General features: G+C 41.5%; 2 protein-coding genes across 2 annotated transcripts in view; one reads left to right on the forward strand and one right to left on the reverse strand.

Annotated features, from left to right (window-relative positions):
- The window catches only part of LOC139474099 (protein mono-ADP-ribosyltransferase PARP4-like), a 57,032-nt gene extending 36,468 nt beyond the window's left edge, over window positions 1-20,564 (reverse strand). The window contains exons 1-15 of the mRNA XM_071256967.1: window positions 20,479-20,564; window positions 11,873-12,011; window positions 11,191-11,389; window positions 10,534-10,676; window positions 9,183-9,320; window positions 8,682-8,846; window positions 8,110-8,247; window positions 7,187-7,354; window positions 5,762-5,922; window positions 4,902-5,039; window positions 4,695-4,793; window positions 3,881-4,064; window positions 2,942-3,098; window positions 1,066-1,199; window positions 202-426 (exon numbers count right to left, since the gene is read on the reverse strand). Of these exons, the coding sequence (XP_071113068.1) occupies window positions 202-426; window positions 1,066-1,199; window positions 2,942-3,098; window positions 3,881-4,064; window positions 4,695-4,793; window positions 4,902-5,039; window positions 5,762-5,922; window positions 7,187-7,354; window positions 8,110-8,247; window positions 8,682-8,846; window positions 9,183-9,320; window positions 10,534-10,676; window positions 11,191-11,389; window positions 11,873-12,001 (2,178 nt within the window). The 5' untranslated portion in view covers window positions 12,002-12,011; window positions 20,479-20,564. The remainder of the gene's footprint in view (window positions 1-201; window positions 427-1,065; window positions 1,200-2,941; window positions 3,099-3,880; window positions 4,065-4,694; window positions 4,794-4,901; window positions 5,040-5,761; window positions 5,923-7,186; window positions 7,355-8,109; window positions 8,248-8,681; window positions 8,847-9,182; window positions 9,321-10,533; window positions 10,677-11,190; window positions 11,390-11,872; window positions 12,012-20,478) is intronic.
- Window positions 20,565-20,746: 182 nt separating this feature from the next.
- On the forward strand, window positions 20,747-25,721 carry LOC139474953 (ashwin-like). The gene is made up of 5 exons (XM_071258154.1): window positions 20,747-20,839; window positions 22,556-22,749; window positions 23,487-23,874; window positions 24,467-24,712; window positions 24,761-25,721. The coding sequence occupies exons 1-4, from the start codon at window positions 20,747-20,749 to the stop codon at window positions 24,539-24,541; spliced, it is 750 nt and encodes a 249-aa protein (XP_071114255.1). The 3' UTR covers window positions 24,542-24,712; window positions 24,761-25,721.
- The last annotated feature ends 244 nt before the right edge of the window (window positions 25,722-25,965 follow it).

Consider the following 25,965-nt stretch of genomic DNA (forward strand, 5'->3'; position numbering starts at 1 on the left):
AGAAGCCATACAATACAGAATCTCTTAATCCCTGTCAATCATTTAGGCCCATGACCTTCACTGATGACCTTCACCTCTAACTTACATCCCTGTCCATCAGATAAGCCCCATGACCTTCACTGATGACCTTCACCTCTAACTTATATCCCTGTCCATCAGATAGCCCATGACCTTCACTGATGACCTTCACCTCTAACTTACCGGCGTCTCCTCATCCCTGTCCATCAAATAGGCCCCATGACCTTCACTGACAGCCTTCTTGTACTCTTTGTGAGCCTGCTCCTTCTCTTTGACCTCGCCCACGATGTGCTTGTCATTGATGAAGGCTTCGAACCCACACACAGCCGCCATGTCGTCCAGGGGAAACACATACTTGGCCTCCACAGCAGTGTCGCTGTTGTTGAAATACTCTTGGAGCACTATCACCTGCAGAAAAGTTCCACTACACGTCAGTTGGAGTCACACAGTCCTTTATAAAGATCTTACAACACTCGGTAATAAGGAAAATTGGGCCTAAAAAGTATAGGTATACCATTTTTGGTTGTGCCTTGTTTTACAAGACAATTACACTCATTAATCTCCGCATATTAAAAGAATCCCACAGAAACAGGAATACAAACATCATTGTATTTCATTGTGTCCAGTGATACTTATGTGGAAGATTGACAAGCAATGTTCCAGTTCCTCATCTCCAGTTGATTCACCTGAAGCAATATCATGTTGTCTTTGACTGAGCATTATAAGTACCAGCATTTCTTCCTGAAACCCAAGCATGGGGGGTGTGCATCACAATAAAATATTGTAAACTACAATGTCCTTATAAAAGAAATTCATGCTGTATTCTGGAATATCAAGCAAATGTCATCTTGCCAATGACACAAGTTCTACATTCATGCAGTGTTCAGACACATGGTGATTGATGTAGGTATTTACAGTATGGGATGGTAGTCGTCCTGTATTCGTGGGACTTATTAGACACATGGTGATTGATGTAGGTATTTACAGTATGGGATGGTAGTCTTCCTGTAGTCGTGGGACTTATTATAAACAATCTGTGTACCCCACCTGTGCAGCCAGATCCACCAGTTTGGCGCGGATGTGAACCCCTACCAGCTCCACGGCCATCTTGTTGCCCTCGGACACCAGACCTGCCTCCACCTTCGACAGGGGGTCCTCCACACCCAGCACGTCAGACAAATCTGTGGCAGGAATAGGGAATATAGGGAACACGGTGAATATAGGGAACACAGTGAATATAGGGAACATGGTGAATATAGGGAACACAGTGAATATAGGGAACACAGTGAATATAGGGAACACAGTGAATATAGGGAACATGGTGAATATAGGGAACATGGTGAATATAGGGAACACAGTGAATATAGGGAACACAGTGAATATAGGGAACACAGTGAATATAGGGAACACGGTGAATATAGGGAACATGGTGAATATAGGGAACACAGTGAATATAGGGAACACAGTGAATATAGGGAACACAGTGAATATAGGGAACATGGTGAATATAGGGAACACAGTGAATATAGGGAACACGGTGAATATAGGGAACACAGTGAATATAGGGAACACGGTGAATATAGGGAACATGGTGAATATAGGGAACACAGTGAATATAGGGAACACAGTGAATATAGGGAACACGGTGAATATAGGGAACACGGTGAATATAGGGAACATGGTGAATATAGGGAACATGGTGAATATAGGGAACACGGTGAATATAGGGAACACAGTGAATATAGGGAACATGGTGAATATAGGGAACATGGTGAATATAGGGAACACAGTGAATATAGGGAACACACTTAATATAGGGAACACAGTGAATATAGGGAACATGGTGAATATAGGGAACATGGTGAATATAGGGAACACAGTTAATATAGGGAACACAGTGAATATAGGTAACACAGTGAATATAGGGAACACGGTGAATATAGGGAACACGGTGAATATAGGGAACACACAGTGAATATAGGGAACACAGTGAATATAGAGAACACGGTGAATATAGGGAACACAGTGAATATAGGGAACACAGTGAATATAGGGAACACAGTGAATATAGGGAACACAGTGAATATAGGGAACACAGTTAATATAGGGAACACAGTGAATATAGGGAAAAAAGTGAATATAGGGAACACAGTGAATATAGGGAACATGGTGAATATAGGGAACACAGTTAATATAGGGAACACAGTGAATATAGGGAACACAGTGAATATAGGGAACACAGTGAATATAGGGAACACAGTGAATATAGGGAACATGGTGAATATAGGGAACATGGTGAATATAGGGAACACAGTGAATATAGGGAACATGGTGAATATAGGGAACATGGTGAATATAGGGAACACAGTGAATATAGGGAACATGGTGAATATAGGGAACACACAGTGAATATAGGGAACACAGTGAATATAGGGAACACAGTGAATATAGAACAATAAGAACTGATGAGATGAGGAGCATATTGATGGACAGCTGTAGAAACTGGTAGAGTGAGTGAGTGAGTGAGTGAGTTGGGTTTAATGCCACTTTAACAGATTTCCAGTTATATCACAGCGTGGGAGTATTGATGCAGGTCTGGGACGTTTACCACTTCGATGAAACCCATGAGCACAGATATGGTGTTGACAAACCTAGAAACATAATTGGGGCGAACCGGAATTTGAACCCACAATCAAAGGTTTCTGGCATGCCCAAGGGACGCAACTCTGCACAGCGAATTACGGTGCCTTCGACAACTGTGCCACCCGTGCCCCCTGCGACTGGTAGCGGCCCCATGAGAACACAGATTGTACACAGTAACAACATACAGTTGTAGCCCTCCATACAATGACCAAAAGACAAAGGTATCTGAGTGGGTTCACAGGTGTTAGGGATAACTGAGACGAGGACCTGACATACATACCCAAGTTGTCCTGTATCATGTCTGCCAGCATCGTCTGCTCCATGTCCTGCTGGCTGTCTGCCAGGCTCACGTCTCGAACCTGGTCCCCCTCCACGCTGAACTCCACCAGGTATCTCAGACGCTGCTGGTTGACGCTGTACACAGCATACTCATCAGCCTGGCAGTAAAACAGTCAAACATCAGTCGACACGGTCAAACATCAGCCTGACACAGTCAAACATCAGTCAACACAGTCAAACATAGTCAAAAATCAGTTGACACAGCCAAACATACTCAAAAATCTGTTGACACTGTCAAACATCAGCCTGGTTCAGTCAAACATCAGCCTGGAAGTCAAACATAGTCAAACATCAGCCTGGAAGCCAGCCAGTCGACATTATCAAACATCAGTCTGTCTCAGTCAAACATCAGTCTGGCTCAGTCAAACATGGTCAAACATCAGCCTGGCTCAGTCAAACATAGTCAAACATCTGCAGGGCTAAGTCAAACATCAGCCTGGAAGTCAAACGCAGTCAAACATCAGTCAACACAGTCAAACATCAGTCTAACTCAGTCAAATGCAGTTAAACATCAGTCTGGCTTAGTTAAACGCAGTCAAACATCAGTCTGGCTCAGTCAAACGCAGTCAAACATCAGTCTGACTCATTCAAACATCTACATGGCTCAGTTAAACATCAGCCTGGCTCAGTAAAATGCAGTCAAACATCAATCTGGCTTAGTCAAACATAATCAAACATCTGCAAAGTTCAGTCAAACATCAGCCTGGAAGTCAAAAGCAGTCAAACGTCAGTCGACACAGTCAAACATCAGCCTGGCTCATTCACACGTAGTCAAACATCATCCAGATACACTCATCAACAGTCAAACAGTCAAAGAGCAGCCTGACACACTCATCAACAGTCAAACAGCAGCCTGACACAAAGACTGTCAACTTCCTACCCTAAACTCTGACGGAGTGTTCGGAGTGTCCTTGACACCATGGACACTGTCATACCCCTCAGGGGCACACTTGATGGTCTTGTCATGGTGGTACAGCTCCTTACACCTGCCCAGAGCAACGTCAGCCACCAGCATCAGCCTCGTGCCCTTCGTCTTGCTCTCGCGGGAGTACTGGGCACTGGTACTGCAACAACAGGGCCAGGTGAGCTAACTATATAACATCAACATTTCACCAGGTGAACTATTTAAATAACATCAACATTTCACAAGGTGAACTAACTATATAACATCAACATTTCACCAGGTGAGCTAACTATATAACATTAATATTTCACTAAGTAACTGAAATAACATCATCTTGGACATTTTTCACCAGGTGAACTTACTATAAACATTATCTTGGGCACGTTTCACCAGGTGAGCTAACCATAAAAGGTTATCTTGGGCACATTCAACCAGGTGAGCTAGCCATAAAAGGTTATCTTGGTCACATTTCACCAGGTTAACTAACCATAAAAGGTAATCTTGGGCACGTTTCACCAGGTGAGCTAACCATAAAAGTAATCTTGGTCACATTCAACCAGGTGAGCTAACCAAAAAAGGTAATCTTAGACACATTCAACCAGGTGAGCTAACCATAAAAGGTTATCTTAGGCACATTCAACCAGGTGAGCTAACCATAAAAGGTTATCTTAGGCACATTCAACCAGGTGAGCTAACCATAAAAGGTAATCTTAGGCACACTTCAGGTGACCAAACTATATAACATTATGTTGGGCAACAGGGAATCAACAATGTTCTCTCCAGAGCCTACCTTGCAGCGCTGGCAAAGTAGAGTCCGGCTCCCAGCATCCCGGCATCTGACCTCTGACCCCCATAGTGCTCCACTACCACCTTCGGCAACAACAAACCTCTGAAAACAGGAACACACTGACAGTTGAACACCACAAACACAATAACACTCAAGATAGTGGCAATAGTTATTTGAATAATTCCGTCATTTTACTTCAATAAAACCAACCGTGATAATATTCCCACAAAGTTTTCTGGCTTGGATGCGTGGAACAGGAGCCGTTTTGGATCAATATCGTGGCGGAAGTTGGTTTCTTCGATGGGGCGTTGCACCTCATACACAGCCTTGACCTCCATCTTGACATCTCTGACAAAACAAGGACATCATTCTCACAAGAACATCGAACTAAAATAACAATCAAATCCTGACAAATACATGCAACAGTTCCATCAACTTTTACTTAGCTCAGAACGAAACATGCATTTCATGCTAGTAATGAATATTTCCGTGTTTTCAAAGTAAGGTGTGACCCCTGGGAATTCTGGGCCAGATCTGTTCCAATGCCTTCCTACAAGAGCTGACTTATTAGAGCCGAGAAGTGGGTGGTTACAATGTCTGGCGTGGCTGATTACGTGGATTTCACAGGTAAACATTATGTGGTTTCATATTTGCAGGTTGTTTTTACTTTTCGAGGCCTGGAAATATTAGAACCAAAAACGTTAGCATAACCTAATGTCAATTGATACTGCATAACCTAATATCAATTGAATCTGTTAAAATACAAAAGTCATCTGTTATTTTTCACTGCTCTCTCTCTCTCTCTCTCTCTCGGCAACTGGCGACTATGTTTCTCGTAAGAGTGACTATTCTTGTTCTTAGAGACGACCAATGATGTCAATCCTGGGCCCACTTGCACAAAGCGATCTTAGCGCTACAACTATTGTAAGCCTATGTTAAAGTATGGGAGTTACGACCATCAGATTATTTACTGTGATTATTATTCCTGTGACCCTACCTATTTTTTCAAGCAGATTGCAGCACACTCACAGACCAGTGACTCAGCTGAAATAACAGCTTGTGATGCTTACCCTTCCAAAGATGATTCAACAAGGTCCCGCACCAACTTGTGTTGAGGGTCATGTGACTTGAGGTGGTCGATGTTGCATCGCAGGGCTCGGTACTTGGCCTCAGCGCTGCTTCTAGTTGACCAGTTGGTGGCCTCACTCACGGAGATCATGTCACGGATCAACTGGAAACATCAATGAATAATCACCAATAGGGGGGGGAGTGAGTGAGTGAGTTAGGTTTAACAACGCTTTTAACATTGGTCCAGTTATATCACGGCGTGTCAGCTTAATGTGGGAGGAAAGCCAGAAGTGATGCAGGTCTCAGACGTTTACCACTTCGGTGAAACCCACGAGCAAGGTATGGTGATGACAAACCTAGAAACATAACCGGGGCGAACAGGAATTCGAACCCACAATGATAGGTTTCTGGCATGACCAAGAGACGCAACTCTGCACAGCGAATTGCGGCACCTGAGACGACTGGGCCACCCGTGCGCCCCTCACCAATAGGAAAGTGTTTTTGTATGGGCTCAATGATCATTTATCTGCAAAATGACTAACATCTGTCCAACACAAATGTTTCTTCACAAATTATTAAGCAACAAAATTGAGTTTAGTCTGTTGCCACATTATTTAACAGTAAATAAGTTCTCCACAAAATATACTACTCAAAAGAAGTAAAGAGCCAACCGATTCTCTCATATTACGATAGTTAATCTTCCATTGCATCAGGGGGTCCTTAACTTCTTATGAGTAGTATACTTTATGTTCCTTCATATTTGTGAGGAATACATATCTGCATGATCCCACAAACAGCACATGGTTTGCCTGTAAAGTCATGTTCGCATAATGCATAGAGTGTGTTGCATGGCCGTCGCCATGGATACTATTGGAAGTGCAGACCTATTTGCTAACTTTATCTGCCATGGTCGAAGGGTCAAACATACTCCATATGTACTCCATACTCAATACTCCAGCTATATGACAGGCCTGTAAATAATCAGGTCTGGACCAGAAAAACCAGTGACTGATATTATGAGCAACAATCCAAGTTGTCGGATCATAATGACATGCAAGCAAACCAGTCAACCAGTTTTACACATTGATGCATGTCATCCCATTGCATAGATCAATGCTCATGTCAGTCACCAGATTGTCTGTTTCAGATTTGATTACTTATTGATTGATGTCAAACAGCTGGAATATTGCTGAGTGTGGACATTAAATAACAAACAAACCATGCAGCAATGTGCAACATGCACCAACTCACACACCAGGTACAGCGCGGTAGGATAGCCTAGTGGTTAAAGCGTTCTCTCATGACACTGACCCAGGTGAAGCCCATTTCTTGTGTCCCCTGCCGTGATATTGCTGAAATATTGCTAATAGAGGCGTAAAACCATACCAGGTACCCCACACAGTCAGACTGAGAGTGAAGTTACCCACCTGACACAGGTCGAGTTTGGTCGCCACCCACTGTTTGCTGACATCTTGTTCCGGGTGTCGGTGCGGCAGGGCTTCGTAGAAGTCGCTCTTCAGGGAGTGGAGCCGGTCAGTCTTGTTGGCCGTCAGACTCTCCTGGATCTGCATCAAGATGGCCTCCGCCTTCTCCAGCTGCAACAGGGACAACATGGCTGATTACTTCTCCCAGGACACAGCAGAAGGTAAGTAGGTCTCATCAGCACCCTATTGCTCCCCAACTTCTTTCAGTTTCCTTGGCACCTACCCCATATCTTTACCATGTCTTAGACACCCCACTTTTTTGGCCCTATTTCTTTGGCACCTCACCCCATTTCATTGGTACCCCATTTCTTTGGACCCCTACCAGATTTCATTAGCACCATACTGTTTCTTTGGCAACCTGCTCTCATTGAAAGCATCCTGTTTCAATGTCTAATTTCATCCCATCCTGCCCTCTATCTACCTGATCTGTTTGTTAATGCACCTTGAGCAAGAGAATTCCCGAAACAAATCTGAAATTCAAACCCACTATCAGTGGATCCATCACAACGAAGGGAAGCAACTCTTCACCCAAAGTATTACTTGAACATGAAGCCTACAGGGGGATGTTTGTAGTAGCTAGATTCCCTTCAAGGTCAGAGGCGATGTCACTATATCCATATTAATGTTTGGCAACAGAATTAATTCTTTTCTTCTAAAACCTACTGCACAACTGCACTGGATGGATTTTCTCCATGAAAACATGAAACAAAATATGCATTAAAATGTTTCTCCAGCGACTGGGTAAGTAACTAGAACTATTGTCCGAGCACTGGGTAATGTTGAACTCGTTGAAATCATTGTAAGCAAATAATAGAAGACATAAACAGATATGTCACTATGATAGAACTTCAAGTCTGGAGTCTTACCTGGTCCATCTTCACTTTGTCTACTGGTGCTGTGATGACCTCAGTTATCTCCCCTGCAACCTCACGCCACACATGTTCAACAAGGTCAGCCACATCAGGGTCAAGGTCATTACTTTCCGAAGGTAACTCTGCCAAAATCTGGAACAGTGTGATGAAAACAGACATTCACCTCAACCATCACAAAGAAACAAGTTGTATTTATACAAAATGCAGAATTCATCATGGCGCTCCCAACATGTTTGATGAGTCCTGATGAATACATTCGTAGACAAGACATGTACTACTCTGAGTGTTTAATGTCAAAATATATTCTCCTTTGCAGATGTTATTATTGTTATTGTCAAAAAGATTCATTTTCGTTCAGTTTTGTATTACCGTATTCAACGTAATAAGTGCCCCCACTCCAATAAGCACCCAACTTTACCTGCTGATTACCAGTACTTCTTGGTTGGAGCGCCTTGGGCGCTTCTTATGTCGGTAATTAATGTCAAAATACATTTTACTTGTTAGTTTTCTTGTTGTTAATGTCAACATATATTCCTCACTGTTTATGTTGGTGTGAGGTATTTCACCTTTTGCAGTTTTGGAGAGCCAATATTCCTGGCGACTTTCCTCCCGGTAATGGCAGCCATCTTCTTGCTTGGCTGTGTCTGCTCCTTGTAGACATTACCAAATATGGCCAGAATTTCCTCCGATGTTTTGGCGTACCTACATTCTCTACAGCAGTTATACCCTTCCTGAAAACAGACATAACACAATGACATGTCTGGAAATGTTCACAGCCCATAAAACATTCCCACTAGAAATGAAATGAATGAGGACATATTTAGAACCACAAAGTTAACACCACACACACACTCATAGCAAGATATGATAGTTACTCTAATGTCTCACAAGATCTTTTAATGGCCTATTCCAATCTATTTTTAACTACTACCTGTTAAGAGAGTGTCCTTTTGTGTAAAACCCCACATCTTCATACAGTAATGGATAACAAATGTCACTTTGGCACACGTTTTCTCCACATCAACTAGAAACACGACTTGACCCTCATGCATGTTACAAGTGGTCACCTGTGCATCCTTGAGGCTGCCGTAGTGTGTGTACACCCTGAAGCAGGGGTCCTCCGCGTCCTTGTTCTGGTGCTGGGAGTCAGTCACGTGGATCTCCAGCACATAGAAAGTAGTCATCTCCATCTTCTTATCATAGCCCTGAACAAGATTGAACAACATGAGACATCATGGGACAACATAGGACAAGATTGGACAACATAGGACAAGATTGGACAACATAGGACAAGATTGGACAACATAGGACAAGATGGGACAACACAGAACAAGATTGGACAACATAGGACAAGATTGGACAACATAGGACAAGATTGGACAACATAGGACAACATAGGATGGTGACCGGGAGGGAGTGTGTGAGTGAGGGGATTAAGTTTCATGCTGATCATGTCTGTGTTGTGAGTGGATTGTCAAATTAATGTGGGAAGAAACTACTAATGTGAGTCAAAGAAACTACTGATGTGAGTCAAGGAAACTACTGAAGTGAGTCAAGGAAACTACTGAAGTGAGTCAAGGAAACTACTAATGTGAGTCAAGGAAACTACTGATGTGAGTCAAGGAAACTACTGATGTGAGTCAAGGAAACTACTAATGTGAGTCAAGGAAACTACTGAAGTGAGTCAAGGAAACTACTGAAGTGAGTCAAGGAAACTACTGATGTGAGTCAAGGAAACTACTGATGTGAGTCAAGGAAACTACTGAAGTGAGTCAAGGAAACTACTGAAGTGAGTCAAGGAAACTACTGATGTGAGTCAAGGAAACTACTGATGTGAGTCAAGGAAACTACTGATGTGAGTCAAGGAAACTACTGAAGTGAGTCAAGGAAACTACTGATGTGAGTCAAGGAAACTACTGATGTGAGTCAAGGAAACTACTGATGTGAGTCAACATCAGGCAATGGTAGGGGCTTTAATATCAGGCAATGGTAGGGGCTTCAATATCACTTATCAGGTAATAGTAGGGGCTTCAACATCAGGCAATGGTAGAGGCTTCAATATCAGGCAATGGTAGGGGCTTCAATATCAGGCAATGGTAGGGGCTTCAATATCAGGCATTGGTAGGGGCTTCAATATCAGGCAATGGTAGGGGCTTCAATATCAGGCAATGGTAGGGGCTTCAATATCAGGCAATGGTAGGGGCTTCAATATCACTTATCGGGCAATGGTAGGGGCTTCAATATCAGGCAATGGTTGGGACTTCAATATCAGGCAATGGTAGAGTTGGCACAAATTTCATACACAGAGTTGGGCTTATCTGACAACTGAGAGTTATTCACGGTCTCATTTGATCACTGGTACTTGACTAACAACAGACCCACATCCCAGAAGAAGAACATAATCATCATCTTGCTTACTTCAAACACGGCATGTTTTGCAACTTCATATTTGTCTTCATCAAAGAACGGCGCCTTGTTGTCCCCATACTGCCATACTTTAACCCCCTTGATGCCAAAGATGGACTTGGTCTTCTTCCTCTGCTCAGTCTTTGGCTGGAGCGCTGGAATCAAGGGTTAACATCCATATTTACAACACTAAAATACAAACATCATCATTTCTAGTAATCTAAACTTCGATTTACATTTATTCAACTCAGTGACTACACACAGAGCATCATCAACTGTCCAGGGTATTCTATCTCATTTGCTTCCACAACTTTGTTTTAAGTCTAATTCAAATAACATGATGTTAAAAATAGGTGTCTTATAAATTTACACTCATGAGTGTATATTAGTGACAAGCGTGAGAGAGTCTGGTTTTACAGCGCTTTTAGCAATATTCCAGCCATATCACGGTGGGGGACACCAGAAATGGGCTTCACACATTATACCCCTCTGGGGAATCAAACCCGGGACTTCAGCATGATGAGCAAACGCTTTAACCACCAGACTACCCCATCACCCCAGTGACACGAGAGATAGAAAGATGGCCTCACTTCAGAATAAAGTTTTGGTGACTAAAGCTTTCTGGTCACTCATGCTAGTTGATTCAATGGACAATGGAATAATTTTAACCTGTAATTTTCCCTGACTTGAAATCCGATGTCTTGCTCCTCCCTCCAATGATGTACTCGTCAGTGAGAGGCAGTTTGCCATGTTTAATGGCGTCTGACACATACTCAGGGGAGACAACTGGAATGTGGTATTTGACAGCCATCCTACATTTTGATGACACATCAAACTTCTCTGGATCATTTCCAACGACATGGGTTGTCTGCGTCAAGTAAGAAGGAATATTGTAATTTAACAGAAAATGTAAAAAATCTGCTACAACAGAGATAACATCTGCAACCACACTGAAAGTAATTACTTAGTTTGCAATCAAGTCCAGATGTTTTAGATAAGACAAGATTATGAAGATAAGACTTGAAGGGAAATTCATATTGCACAGTTGATTAGCAAATATATTATATAAAAATATGCACATAAGAAAATATGACACTTACTAATAAGCGCATTATCCACTTGATACTTTTAATTATGCCTTATGCTCGGGTACGCACTACACTCCAGAAAGTATGGTACATGGCCTGATAATTTTATAAAAATTCTTGAAGAGTTTTAGATCAACTTTGATGAAATAAATATATGTACATATATGTTAATGTTTCCAATCTTTAAGTCAACTTGTTGGCTCCATCATACTACCCAGAATTCCATCAAGTCTATTTTTGTTTATGTCCAGCCAGGACAGTACCTTTTTTGTGACGATGAAAGAAACAATGCCCCCGTTGTCCAGTATCTTCTTCTTTATCTCAACTTTCTTCTTGAAGCTGACGCTTGTTGTGAGATCGAGGGCAATCACACACGTAGAGAAGACACCCATGTTGCCCTAGCTGAAGCAGACGTGATTACAGCCATCAGTACACATCTTCCTCATCCTACAGAGGGCACGAGTGGCCCAGTCAGTGGTGCTGCAATTTGCTGTGCAGAGTTGCGTCCCTTAGGCACGCAAGACACCCATTACCATATTCACTGTAATAAGCGTCCTGCGCTTTTATTAAAACCGTAAGAAATGTGTTAAATTTGTTGTCTGTCATTAAGCCGTAAAGAACAAACATGCTTCAAATGAAACTGAAACGTTTGTGATAATAACTACAAGGCTATTGTATACCCTTAGTCAGTCATATCGAGTTCCAAGTTTAGCAAGAGGGACTTATAATGATCACTTACAGATTGGTGTAAAAGTTGGACAGGGGGCACTTAATGGGGCGGGGTGCTTAATAGAGTGAATATGGTATCATGGGTTCGAATCCCAGAATCACTCGTATTGTGTTTCTAGGCTGGTCAGCAGCATATCCGTGCTTGTGGGTTTCACTACAGTGGTAAATATCTAATATCACTTTTAGCTCTCCTCCCACATGAAGCTGACAAAGGTCAGGTAGTATGTAGAGTCTATTGTATGTAGAATCTGTAGTATGTAGAGTCTGTAGTATGTAGTATGTAGACTCTATAGTATGTAGTATGTAGACTCTGTAGTATGTAGAATCTGTAGTATGTAGAGTCTGTAGTATGTAGTATGTAGAGTCTGTAGTATGTAGTATGTAGAGTTTGTTGTATGTAGAGTCTGTTGTATGTAGAGTCTGTAGTATGTAGACTCTGTAGTATGTAGAATCTGTAGTATGTAGAGTCTGTAGTATGTAGTATGTAGAGTCTGTAGTATGTAGAGTCTGTAGTATGTAGTATGTAGACTCTGTAGTATGTAGAATCTGTAGTATGTAGAGTGTAGAGTCTGTTGTATGTAGAGTCTGTAGTATGTAGAGTTTGTAATATGTAGAGTCTGTAGTATGTAGTATGTAGAGTCTGTAGTATGTAGAGTCTGTAGTATGTAGAGTCTGTAGTATGTAGTATGTAGAGTCTGTAGTATGTAGACTGTAGTATGTAGTATGTAGAGTCTGTAGTATGTAGTATGTAGAGTCTGTAGTATGTAGACTCTGTAGTATGTAGTATGTAGAGTCTGTAGTATGTAGTATGTAGACTGTAGTATGTAGACTCTGTAGTATGTAGTATGTAGAGTCTGTAGTATGTAGTATGTACACTGTAGTATGTAGTATGTAGTATGTAGTCTGTAGTATGTAGTATGTAGAGTCTGTAGTATGTACTATGTAGACTGTAGTATGTACTATGTAGAGTCTGTAGTATGTAGTATGTAGAGTCTGTAGTATGTACTATGTAGACTGTAGTATGTACTATGTAGACTCTGTAGTATGTAGTATGTAGAGTCTGTACTATGTAGAGTCTGTAGTATGTAGTATGTAGAGTCTGTACTATGTAGAGTCTGTAGTATGTAGTATGTAGAGTCTGTAGTATGTAGAGTTTGTAGTATGTACTATGTAGACTGTAGTATGTACTATGTAGAGTCTGTAGTATGTAGTATGTAGAGTCTGTAGTATGTACTATGTAGACTGTAGTATGTACTATGTAGACTCTGTAGTATGTAGTATGTAGAGTCTGTACTATGTAGAGTCTGTAGTATGTAGTATGTAGAGTCTGTACTATGTAGAGTCTGTAGTATGTAGTATGTAGAGTCTGTAGTATGTAGAGTCTGTAGTATGTAGTATGTAGAGTCTGTAGTATGCACTATGTAGACTGTAGTATGTACTATGTAGAGTCTGTAGTATGTAGAGTCTGTAGTATGTACTATGTAGACTGTAGTATGTACTATGTAGAGTCTGTAGTATGTAGTATGTAGAGTCTGTACTATGTAGAGTCTGTAGTATGTAGTATGTAGAGTCTGTACTATGTAGAGTCTGTAGTATGTAGTATGTAGAGTCTGTAGTATGTAGTATGTAGACTCTGTAGTATGTAGTATGTAGAGTCTGTAGTATGTAGTATGTAGACTGTAGTATGTAGAATCTGTAGTATGTAGTATGTAGAGTCTGTTGTATGTAGAGTCTGTAGTATGTAGTATGTAGAGTCTGTAGTATGTAGTATGTAGACTGTAGTATGTAGAGTCTGTAGTATGTACTATGTAGAGTCTGTTGTATGTAGAGTCTGTAGTATGTAGTATGTAGAGTCTGTAGTATGTACTATGTAGACTGTAGTATGTACTATGTAGAGTCTGTAGTATGTAATATGTTGAGTCTGTAGTATGTACTATGTAGACTGTAGTATGTAGTATGTAGACTCTGTAGTATGTAGTATGTAGAGTCTGTAGTATGTAGAGTGTAGAGTCTGTTGTATGTAGAGTCTGTAGTATGTAGTATGTAGAGTCTGTAGTATGTACCATGTAGAGTCTGTAGTATGTAGAATCTGTAGTATGTACTATGTAGAGTCTGTAGTATGTACTATGTAGAGTCTGTAGTATGTAGAGTCTGTAGTATGTACTATGTAGACTCTGTAGTATGTACTATGTAGAGTCTGTAGTATGTAGTATGTAGAGTCTGTAGTATGTACTATGTAGAGTCTGTAGTATGTAGCATGTAGAGTCTGTAGTATGTAGAGTCTGTAGTATGTACTATGTAGAGTCTGTAGTATGTAGTATGTAGACTCTGTAGTATGTAGTATGTAGAATCTGTAGTATGTAGAATCTGTAGTATGTACTATGTAGAGTCTGTAGTATGTACTATGTAGAGTCTGTAGTATGTAGTATGTAGACTCTGTAGTATGTAGTATGTAGAGTCTGTAGTATGTACTATGTAGACTCTGTAGTATGTAGAATCTGTTGTATGTAGAGTCTGTACTATGTAGAGTCTGTAGTATGTACTATGTAAAGTCTGTAATATGTAGTATGTAGAGTCTGTAGTATGTACTATGTAGACTCTGTAGTATGTAGAATCTGTAGTATGTACTATGTAGAGTCTGTAGTATGTACTATGTAGAGTCTGTAGTATGTAGTATGTAGACTCTGTAGTATGTAGTATGTAGAGTCTGTAGTATGTACTATGTAGACTCTGTAGTATGTAGAATCTGTTGTATGTAGAGTCTGTACTATGTAGAGTCTGTAGTATGTACTATGTAGAGTCTGTAATATGTAGTATGTAGAGTCTGTAGTATGTACTATGTAGACTCTGTAGTATGTAGAATCTGTAGTATGAAGAGTCTGTAGTATGTAGAGTCTGTAGTATGTACTATGTAGAGTCTGTAGTATGTAGTATGTAGAGTCTGTAGTATGTACTATGTAGAGTCTGTAATATGTAGTATGTAAAGTCTGTAGTATGTACTATGTAGAATCTGTAGTATGAAGAGTCTGTAGTATGAAGAGTCTGTAGTATGTACTATGTAGAGTCTGTAGTATGTAGTATGTAAAGTCTGTAGTATGTACTATGTAGAGTCTGTAGTATGTACTATGTAGAGTCTGTAGTATGTACTATGTAGAGTCTGTAGTATGTACTATGTAGAGTCTGTAGTATGTAGTATGTAGACTGTAGTATGTAGAGTCTGTAGTATGTAGTATGTAGACTGTAGTATGTAGACTGTAGTATGTAGTATGTAGACTCTGTAGTATGTAGTATGTAGACTCTGTAGTATGTAGAGTCTGTAGTATGTAGACTGTAGTATGTAGACTCTGTAGTATGTAGAGTCTGTAGTATGTAGTATGTAGACTGTAGTATGTAGTATGTAGAGTCTGTAGTATGTAGTATGTAGACTGTAGTATGTAGACTGTAGAATGTAGTATGTAGAGTCTGTAGTATGTAGTATGTAGAGTCTGTAGTATGTAGTATGTAGAGTCTGTAGTATGTACTATGTAGAGTCTGTAGTATGTACTATGTACTATAGTCCTATTGCAATTAAATACATTTGGAATTTGAGCAGTCCTATAAAGTTTCTATCAAGTCATAAAACAAATTTCATCTCTCTGCTTTAACACATGGTATTATTTTTATCAATCTAGCAGTTACCAATTCCCCTCAGTTTGTAGTGCCAATGTCTTGACCCAGACTTGCACCATAGAGCCTTGTCCCTCTGTGTTTCCTGCACGACCATGTTTCCCTACTAGAAGCCCTGTACCTACAAGCTGCTTCTGACAAACAAGCCAGGTCAGGCAAAGAGGAAATGAATGATCCTTTTCAGACACCAAATAATGAAGTTCACCAGTGCTGCACTGTGCATGAAGAACGAGACAACGGGTGTCAAACAAACATTCCTTATAGTGTGCCAAGAAACAATGTGTGAGTTTGGTTTTACACAGCTTTCAGCAATATTCCAGCATTATTACAGCGGGGGACACCAGAAATGGGCTTCACACATTGTACCCATGTGGGGAATCGAACCGGGTCTTCGGTGTGACGAGGAACCACATTAACCACTAGGCTACGAGTGAGTGAGTGAGTGAGCGAGTGAGTGAGTGAGGTTTTAAATTTGTAACTGACACCTTCTGCAGACTCGGGGTCGAGTATCAGCCTCTGAGTAGGTCCAGACAAATCCATGTACACATAAAAAGAAAAGACCTAAATCCTGCTGTGTGACCTGAATGGCACAAGTTCTGCTCCAGTCAGTGTTCACACATATTCCCGAGGAAAGAGAGTTAACTGACTATAAAAGTCTAGTTTCCAACCTTGCCAAATTAGGCTGGTATAATGGAGTTACATTTTGGCTGGACTAACGAGTCTATGCATAGTTTAAACAAAATTGCCCAACAAAATCCAAATCCGGTTCATAAACTGTCATGCAGTTTTCGGTCGATTGCAGAATTTGCAAAGCATGTGCGTTGTCAACAGATCTTTTCTAAATCTTTTCATGTTTTTAATCAAGATGCTCACATGATTTGATGCACTTCGCTATATAAGACTTGTTTTATCACAACATAGATCTTGATTATCGATCAGATCGTATTGACTGGGCGCCGCCATTTTGTTTGAAGAAAATGCAAGTGTTACGAGAGGTTGAATCTTATTGGTCCATAGGAGAGGCATGGAAGGGACATAACTCGTAATAGCCACAAGTGGCGCTACGATCGAGTCAAGGAAGTCCAGCCTAGTTCGGCAAGGGTGGAAACTGGACTTTTATAGTCAATTAACTCACTTGCCTCAGGAAGATGGGTACTTACAGCTGACATGCTTTTAACCATAACAACAGTTCTTCTTTCAGTAACTTGTACAGTGGCGCCAATTTTATTGACAGGTTTTCTAAAACACTACCATAGTAGTTCACCCTAACCATAATCTGAGATATCACTGTGGTTACTTGGAGAAGAGTCATCCTTCAAAGCTGAGTCCTCATCCTAAGTAGTGAATGCCTTGAGTCCCAGCTCAGTAACGCGAGGTACCTTTAACTCACATTTCAACCTCATGAGTTGAACACCATAGCTCTCCAGGTGGCTCGTGAATGTCTCTATGATACGATCGTGATCAGCCTTTTCTATTCCTCGTATCAGGATATCATCCAAGTTACACATAACACACTCTTTACCCTGTAAAATCTGGTCCATCGTCTTTGGGAATATGGCAGGTGCAGTGGGAACTCCATACATCTTTACCTTGTACAATCCACAGCGTGTATTAATGGTAAGGAAGACTTGTGCGTCCGGATCTAACTCCAGCTGTTGGTTAGCATGTGAAAGGTCCAACTTTGTGAACGCTTCTCTGTAGAATGCTTCTGGAGTAAAGGAAACAACAGCTCCTGTGTCCATGTCAATTTTGAGTGATTGGTTTTCAAGAAGATATGTAGCTTGGCATGCTTTGGACCCAGCATTTACAGCTGAATATACATAAAATAGGTCAAGGCCATTCAAATCCTAAGTTATTCCAAGGTCACCCCGATCGTCTACACTATCCACTTGTTCACCCACAAACAAGTTTATCAGGAAGCACTTCATTCTGAAAAGCAATGACATCACACGTGCTAGCCAAATGACATCGCTCAACAACATAGACTGCAACAGCTTCCCCTACTTCTTGGTCTCATTTCCAAAACTGGTATCTCTCAGCAATCATCGATTGCAATGGCTTAGGGCAGTATTTTTCCAACCTGCGACTAGTTCTACATACGTCCTTGTTGACGGTTTATCAGACAAGAGAAGGCTTCTTAAAACCCTGTATAGCTCGGCTCCTGCAACACTGAGAAACGTTTCTCTGGGTTGTCTACGGAATTCCCCTCCATAAACTGGTCCAAACACTCAATGTAGCACTCACAAGTTTCCCTTACGGGTGAGAAAGCATCCTTGCATCTATCAATGCCATGTCAGCCTGATCCTTGTCCGGCATTTGAAGAGAGTACCCAGGGTTACTCAACACACAACCCAAGTGAAAGATGGCGGTCCAAATGCACTTGTATTTTCACAAAGTTCTGCCGTGCTTGGCCAGGGGAAATAACTCTAATTCCAATATGCGGTAATATTTACCAAACAACATGACACAAGGGAATTTCTGGAACCAGTTGTGGGGACATGATGATCCCTTCATAAGATTTGTTTGTTTGTTTGTTTGTTTGTTTGTTTGTTGTTTAATGCCACACTCAGCAATATTCCAGCTATATGACAACGGTCTGTAAATAATCAAGTCTGGACCAGACAATCCAGTGACTGATATCATGAGCATCGATCCACGCAAAAGGGATACGATGACATGCATCAACCAAGTCAGCGAGTCTGACCACCCCATCCCATTAGTCGCCTCTTATGACCAGCATAGTCTCCTTTTAGGGCAAGCAAGGGTTGCAGAAGACCGTATTCTACCCCGGATCTTCACAGGGTTTGTTCATGAGAACAACTTGTGCTGGCCCTATGTAATCAGTGCAGTGGCGATGTCCCCCTTAGGTGTCAGGAGGGGAAAGATATATGCCGACTGACCAGCAGAAGCTGTGGCTGTCATATTAACATGAACTGATCATGCAGATGTAGCGGCCATAAAATTTTCGAGTCCCTTGATGGGATTCGAGCAGAGGTCGGACACCTTGTCTACATGACCAAAGATGTTAACCCCATCAGCAAGCTGACAAGGTAAGGATGTCATCTGTGGGATGACTCCATGCCCTGATACATACTCCCCCGTCAACAGAAGGCACGTCTCGGGGCGCATAGTATGGTACTGAGGCTTATCTTGCTCAAATTTAATATGAACATGCTCAGCCCCACGTTGGGCGCCAATGTAACGGCCAAAAACTTTACGAGTGCCGTGATGTGATTCGAACCAACCACGGACCTTCTGACCAGAGGTCGGACGCCTTGTCCACATGACCAAAGAGGTTAACCCTGTCAGCAAGCAGACAAGGTAAGGATGTCATCTGTGGGATGACTCCACGCCCTGCTACACAGACACAGAGATCAATAGAGAACTATTACAGGCCAAGCCAGTGACCAACCCAGACACAAACTGAGGCCTGAATGAACATAATAACACCGGAATACCTTTATATATAGCTGCACAAATAAGAAATAGAGATATTGAGTGATGTATCCTACAAGGCGGAAGGCAGTGCGTAAGCAGATAATGTCTCTACATTTTTTTCTTTGCTTTTTGTCACAGCTACGTATTCCTGTGATGATACGGAGACAAAATGTATGTTTCCATTGGCCACTGTTGGCCGATGCATGATTTGCTTCTTTTATGAATTTGTGACACAGCATGGCAGAATGTATGACATTTATTGTTGGTGTTAGATTTGCTGAGCTGACTTGTATGAGAACCGTAACATGAATTTGAGAGGGGAGGGTGTACGTCATGATTCATATAGCTGTGTATATACATTGCTCAATACATCATGCAGCTTCTCAGGAAGAGAATTTATGGATGTCAACTTCTTTATTATGAGGAACACAACGTTTACTGATTAGTGTTGGCTTCCATTTGTCCACTGCTAATCACCTATCAGCGCCAATTATCTGTTGACTTCCTTGTTAAGTTCAAGCTTTGTTACCTTATTCCATTTGTTGTTCTTAAAATTACAGGTAAATTTTATATATATGTATTTGTTTTCTGCCTCATGGCATTTTTCACCTGATGAAGGAGTAAGTATATACTCCAAAGCGTTGTGTTCTTCATAATAAAGAAGTTGACATCCATAAATTCTCTTCCTTATGTGTATCACTTCTAAATGCCTTTCAAAGACTTGATCAGCTTGTATATTGCTCTCTGTGAGAGCGGTTGGGCAACGTATGAACACATTGGAGCTGTTATCGGGCATTTCTCACTATTTAAAACTACAAAGGAGATTTCTAATAACAATATATTATTTGATAGTCATAAGTACTAAAACTGATCGTCAGCATATTTCACCTATTGACTTAGATTCTACTTCCTATTCCGGAAGGCGAATCTACATTGGAGACTGCTAGAGAAAGTTGTTTATACCTGCTGAATTCCCAACATTCACAATGTCATGTGATACAAAAGCAGATATATGTTACTGACTGTAGAACAATACCTTTTTTGTCGATGAACAAGTTAAAAGCTAATTGCTTTCATCAAACAACTGCATCATAAGATACCACTTCATCGAAGCTTCATGCGTAAACATGCTATACATAGTAACATAGTCGATACATACTCCGCTACAGCACTAACAATGTGGTGCAGTGGCATATGTTAATCGGTTGCCGAACCCTTTTACGCCCCCGAATCCCGGCAGGGAGTTTACATGTATTAACTAATGAGAAAAAAGCATACATTTACTCCGCTATGTACCTTTCAAAATGGCGTCTTCTTCAAAGACGAAGCATGGTGATATTGACTGGCTTTATCCTGAATTACTGACGAAAGATGGACTTCTGTATATACTTGAGCAGGTGAAGATATGCGGTTGTGCTTTTATGGCATCTTTAAGTTATCTTTTCCGTTTGCCAATCCTTCTGTGTTAAGGAGACATGAAAAGTTACGCGTGTCGAGAAATGTGCCATGATCGGTGTGGCTCACACCTTCCAAACATTGCATCAGTCTGGGTAGGCTGAGATCATGTCAGATGTAGGTCTTGGGCTTATACACGAACGTCGATCTTCTAGGAAGATGGGCGGGCGACCTTGCTTAATGTGGCCTAAGCAATCCAGTTGTAAGCAAGAACTCGGAATGAAGTTGGACCAAGAATTAGTTCGTCTCAACTGACAATAATGAGTACTGCATTTACCACTTTTCCTTGTTTACCAGTTGCGCTTTAGTCCCACTTTTAAGATTCAAATTAGGGGAAAGGTGCACTTTTCAGGGTACAAGACAGTTGGGCAGGTGACCCATAAGTGTTGCCTGCCCATCTTCAAAGTTACCGGCACGCATTCAGACATTCTAAATATTGAAAAATCGCGAAAAAAGTAGACACACATAGCATCTGGATTACGTTGAAATAATGCAAAACCATCACTTTAGAATCTACAAGGAGTTATGAGTAAGGAATACGTAAGTAGTCTTAAAATCATCTCCCAGATAGTCAGGCAGGTATAGGAACAATTTATGCAGGAGCACCTTTAGAATACAGTACCACAACTTCTTGTGAGGACGATCTCTGCCGTAGGTCACATGTCTCAAGACAAGCAACCAGTTTTTGTGAGAATCCGTCGGACGCGAACCCGCGACCTTCGGATTGTTAGCCTGACAGCTAACCGACTGAGCTACGCCCACACTGTTAAAATTAGTGCAAATTTACCTAGGCATGCCTATAACGTTACGGAACTGAACGAAAAGGGTCGAATAGGTGACGGACACTTACGAAGGTTACGGGTAGGCATGGTGTCTCGTGACTCTAGTCTACGGACACTTACAAATGATCCCGATGCCATTTGGCACACTCGTCCCATTCTGTAATCTACAAGATACCGAGTGGTGAGGGATGAGCCGATATGCCGCGAAATGAAAACGGCTCCAGGCGTCAGACGTCGAACTCGCGAGTACGCATGAATGATATGGTATTTAATAATTCGTCAGGTTTTTTTTGTGACAGAAAAGTGTGGTAGGGAACACTGTAAGGATAATGTGGATAATAGTGAGGAACGAGGGAGGAATAAGCATGACTAGTGACGACACAACGGTGAGTTTTTTTTAATCAGTACTGAAAATAGATCTTGTAGAAAAATGCATTATGGTCATACTGCTTTTTATAGAATAATATAATAGTATAGTATGTTGGTTTTAATAAAATATTGGGGGTGGTGGGGTCGTGGTTGAAGCGTTCACGTGCCAGGCCAAGGATCCGGGTTCGATTCCCCACATGGGTACAATGTGTGAAGCCCATTTTCTGGTGTCCCCTATATTGCTGGAATATTGCTAAAACTAACTCACTCACTCACTAATAAAATATTGACAAAGGCTAACAACCCAACAATGACAGTTGACAGCTTTGAAAAGGCCTTGAATTATAGTGTTCCATATCTGTTTGAACCTTGTATTAATATGTGTCATGATCAACACGGTCAAAGTTAAAGTGAGTATGATCATTTAGGACAAATAAGTTAAATGGACAGTAAATCTCTGTTGCTGCTCCTGAATCAGATGTAATGGAGTCATGATGTGTTGTACAGAGGTACATCCAGATCCCAGACCTGCAGAGTCTGGACAAGGAAGAACTCCTCCAGCTCTACTACAAGTACATCCTGCCACTCCCCCAACGCCGCTACCGCCAGAACCGTCGTGGACGTGACCTCACCAAGAAACAGGTCCTTATGGCCAAGAAGAGACGCATCACAGCACCTGACATGGATGAACCTCCTCTAAAGTATGTCATCTTACTTATGTTACATCTTCACGATATTGCTGCAATACTGCTGATGTGATGTTAAATCTTATTTCCCTCACCGCTTATATTATGTCAACTTGAGCTGAGATTCTGTTGGTTTCCTTACCTGGGTAACCATGGTTACAGAAGCTTAAGCCTTATCATATGTATGATTCACTGTTCAGTTTTCAGTCATTAGTTTGTCATGTTGCGTGGAGAGTTGAGTCCCAGTCAGTGATGAGTTGAGTCCAGTCAGTGATGAGTTGAGTTCCAGGCAGTGATGAGTTGAGTCCAGCCAGTGATGAGTTGAGTCCAGCCAGTGATGAGTTGAGTCCAGTCAGTGATGAGATGAGTCCAGTCTGTGATGAGATTGGTCCAGTCAGTGATGAGTTGAGTCCAGTCAGTGATGAGTTGAGTTCAGTCAGTGATGAGTTGAGTTCCAGAGTTTAAATATTGCAAACCAGAGCAATGTTTTGGTCATATGTTATGTTTAAGTACCTGTTCCCAATTGTGTTCTGGAGGGTTGGTGGGATAGCCTAGTGGTTTAGCATTTGCTTGTTGCGTCGAAGACCCGGGTTCGATTCCCCACATGGGTCCAATGTGTGAAGCCCATTTCTGGTGTCCCCAATTATTACTGGAATGTTGCTAAAAGCAGTGTAAAATCATACACACTTGTGTTCTGGAAATATCATTACGGACTATTACAATATTTATGTTCATAATCTCCTGTATTTCAGAAAACAGAACATGGATGGGTCAGATTCCTCGTCTTCTCGTTTCTTGACATCCTTCAGTGATCCCAGCAAGGGAGGCGGTGACCGTCTGAAGCCGCCACCATCTTGTATTGATACGAGTAGGAAGGTTATCAAACTCGGGTCAGGGTCCAAGTCCACCACGCCAGCTTCCCCAACCAAGTCAACATCTCAAGACGTTTCCACTCTGTCCAAGAAGATTGTGAAAATCACAATGTCTGCCACATCAGATTCTGAAGAAAAGAAACAAAGTAGAAATAGTACTATTAAGTTAATTAACAAACATTTAGAGTCCCCGAGTCAGGGGAAGCTCTCAAAGGTGGAGGAGAATGGAGATGTTGAAATGAAGGATGTACAGGATGATAAAACCAAGGTAACCATGGTAACATAGCTGGAATGTAATATTAATACAAGTCCGATTCCATGGACTGGATCAGTGTTCAAAAGTAGTAGAGTAAGATTTGTTCCAGTTGCATTTGATTTGTTTGTTTGTTTGTTGTTTAATGCTGCACTCAGCAATATTCCAGGTATATGACGGCGGTCTGTAAATAATCGAGTTTGGACCAGACAATCCAGTGATTGACATCATGAGCATTGATCCTCGCAATTGAGATACGATGACATGCATCAACCAAGTCAGTGAGCCGGACCACCCGATCCTGTTAGTCGCCTTTTACGGCAAGCATAGTCGCCTGGTACGCCAAGCATAGATCTGGACCTGTAAATACCCTGTGTTAACCTTTTCAAGGTTGCATGATCTTGTAAGTGACATTCTGATTGGTCGGATGAAAGGTTGTTCTGACATGTTCCATGATGGGATGTCCTCAGACGTTTGTTCAGCGGGAGTGAGAACAAGGATATGATTTTAATGAGATATATCAGTGATATGATTATATTGTTACAGATTAGGGTGTCATGTTTCGCACACATCCCATTCTACAAGTTATATTTGTATTTGCCTGCAGGTGGCGCCTGACTCGCCAGTGTTGGAAGAAACGCCAAACAAGAAAAGCAAGTTGAAGCGGATATCCTGGCCCTAGCTGTCATCGTGTATTGTGTGTGTATGTCACGGCACCAGATTCCTGGCTGAAGACCTCACAGTGCAGACCATGTGTGTTTGATGGTGTGCCAGCTGCAGTTGTCATGGTTGCATAGTTAAGGAGTTTGATGGTGCTCCAGCTGCAGTTGTCATGGTTACACAGTGTAAGGAGGTTTATGGTGTGCCAGCTGCAGTTGTCATGGTTACACAGTGTAAGAAGTTTGATGGTGTACCCAGCTCCAGTTGTCATGGTTACCATTTCATGACGGACCTGAATCCAGGTGTTGCCATGATTACTCAGTTTGTACTGGTTCTACAACCATGTAAGTATGATGAAGGTCAAACATGATGGTATTTCTACAAGATGCAATCTGTGCCAAAACATGACTGGCCCAAACTTGGCTTTATTTTCAGTTGAGTGTGAAAATGGTTAAGTGTTCATCCCTGGTTGACTTTGATGTGGTTGAGTATAACATGGAATGTTCCAACACTGTCAGCCACATTCACGGGTGTCCCTTGCTCAGGCCCAATGATCCTTAAGCCAGGACAGCTGGAATGTCACAGACTGCCACAAATCAACAGTCACTCACTCATCCTGGCATGGAATTTATGAATAATGTACAGGTACTGACTGTTTCAGATGTCAGTTTGGGCAAATGTAGAGAAATGAGTTTTAAACCTCTTGTCACCTACATCATTGCACGTGGAACATTTCACACACAAATGATGTAAACTAGTTATGATGACTCGCGTATCGCGATATGTGAGGTAAGCATATCGTGACATCTCTGGGATAAGTGGAAAGGAAATGTCACTCGTCCCTCCTGAATTTTACTCATCTTGGACAGAAAACTTTAATTTCAAACCATGACCTTTAGTTCGGTTCCTGGAACATTATGGGCCCAGTATACATGTGACATTAATAATCCCTGACTAGTCTCACCATGGATTTACTCGTACAGCTGTGTGTTGATGGGGCTTGTACTGGGGAAACTGCTTAATCCCTGACTAGTCTCACCATGGATGTACTCGTACAGCTGTGTGTTGACGGTGCTTGTACTGGGGACACTGCTTAGTCCACGTTTATTGTCCAAACAACATTTAGTGTCTGCTAACCAAGTCTATCAATCTAGTGCAATATTGTGAAATGCAAGTCGGCTTACCATATTTACCCTATTAAGTGCTCTACTCTAATAAGCACCTCATCACTCACTCACTCACTCTCACTCACTCACTCTCACTCACTCACTCACTCACTCACTCACTCACGCAGTGGCAACAAATGTAATTTAATGATGTATGGCTTCAGTAAGTTTCCCCTCTTTGCCATTTGTCTAAGCTCCATGTGTAACATGGTCACTAAAACCAGCAAGTAAGCAGGAGAAATGTGTGAGAATTGGTGGGAAAGCTGTTCAAGGGAGATAA

Source organism: Haliotis cracherodii, unplaced genomic scaffold (assembly GCF_022045235.1).
Source record: "Haliotis cracherodii isolate W230 unplaced genomic scaffold, xgHalCrac1.p SCAF_3, whole genome shotgun sequence".
NCBI classification, from domain to species: domain Eukaryota; kingdom Metazoa; phylum Mollusca; class Gastropoda; order Lepetellida; family Haliotidae; genus Haliotis; species Haliotis cracherodii.

Bases quoted from the DNA above. Each gene is read 5' to 3' on its own strand.
- LOC139474953 (XM_071258154.1), top strand. From the start codon at position 20,747: ATGGCGTCTTCTTCAAAGACGAAGCATGGTGATATTGACTGGCTTTAT. The intron at 20,840-22,555 runs GTGAAGATATGC...TGTGTTGTACAG, and splicing joins TTCTGTATATACTTGAGCAG to AGGTACATCCAGATCCCAGA. The intron at 22,750-23,486 runs GTATGTCATCTT...CCTGTATTTCAG, and splicing joins ATGGATGAACCTCCTCTAAA to AAAACAGAACATGGATGGGT.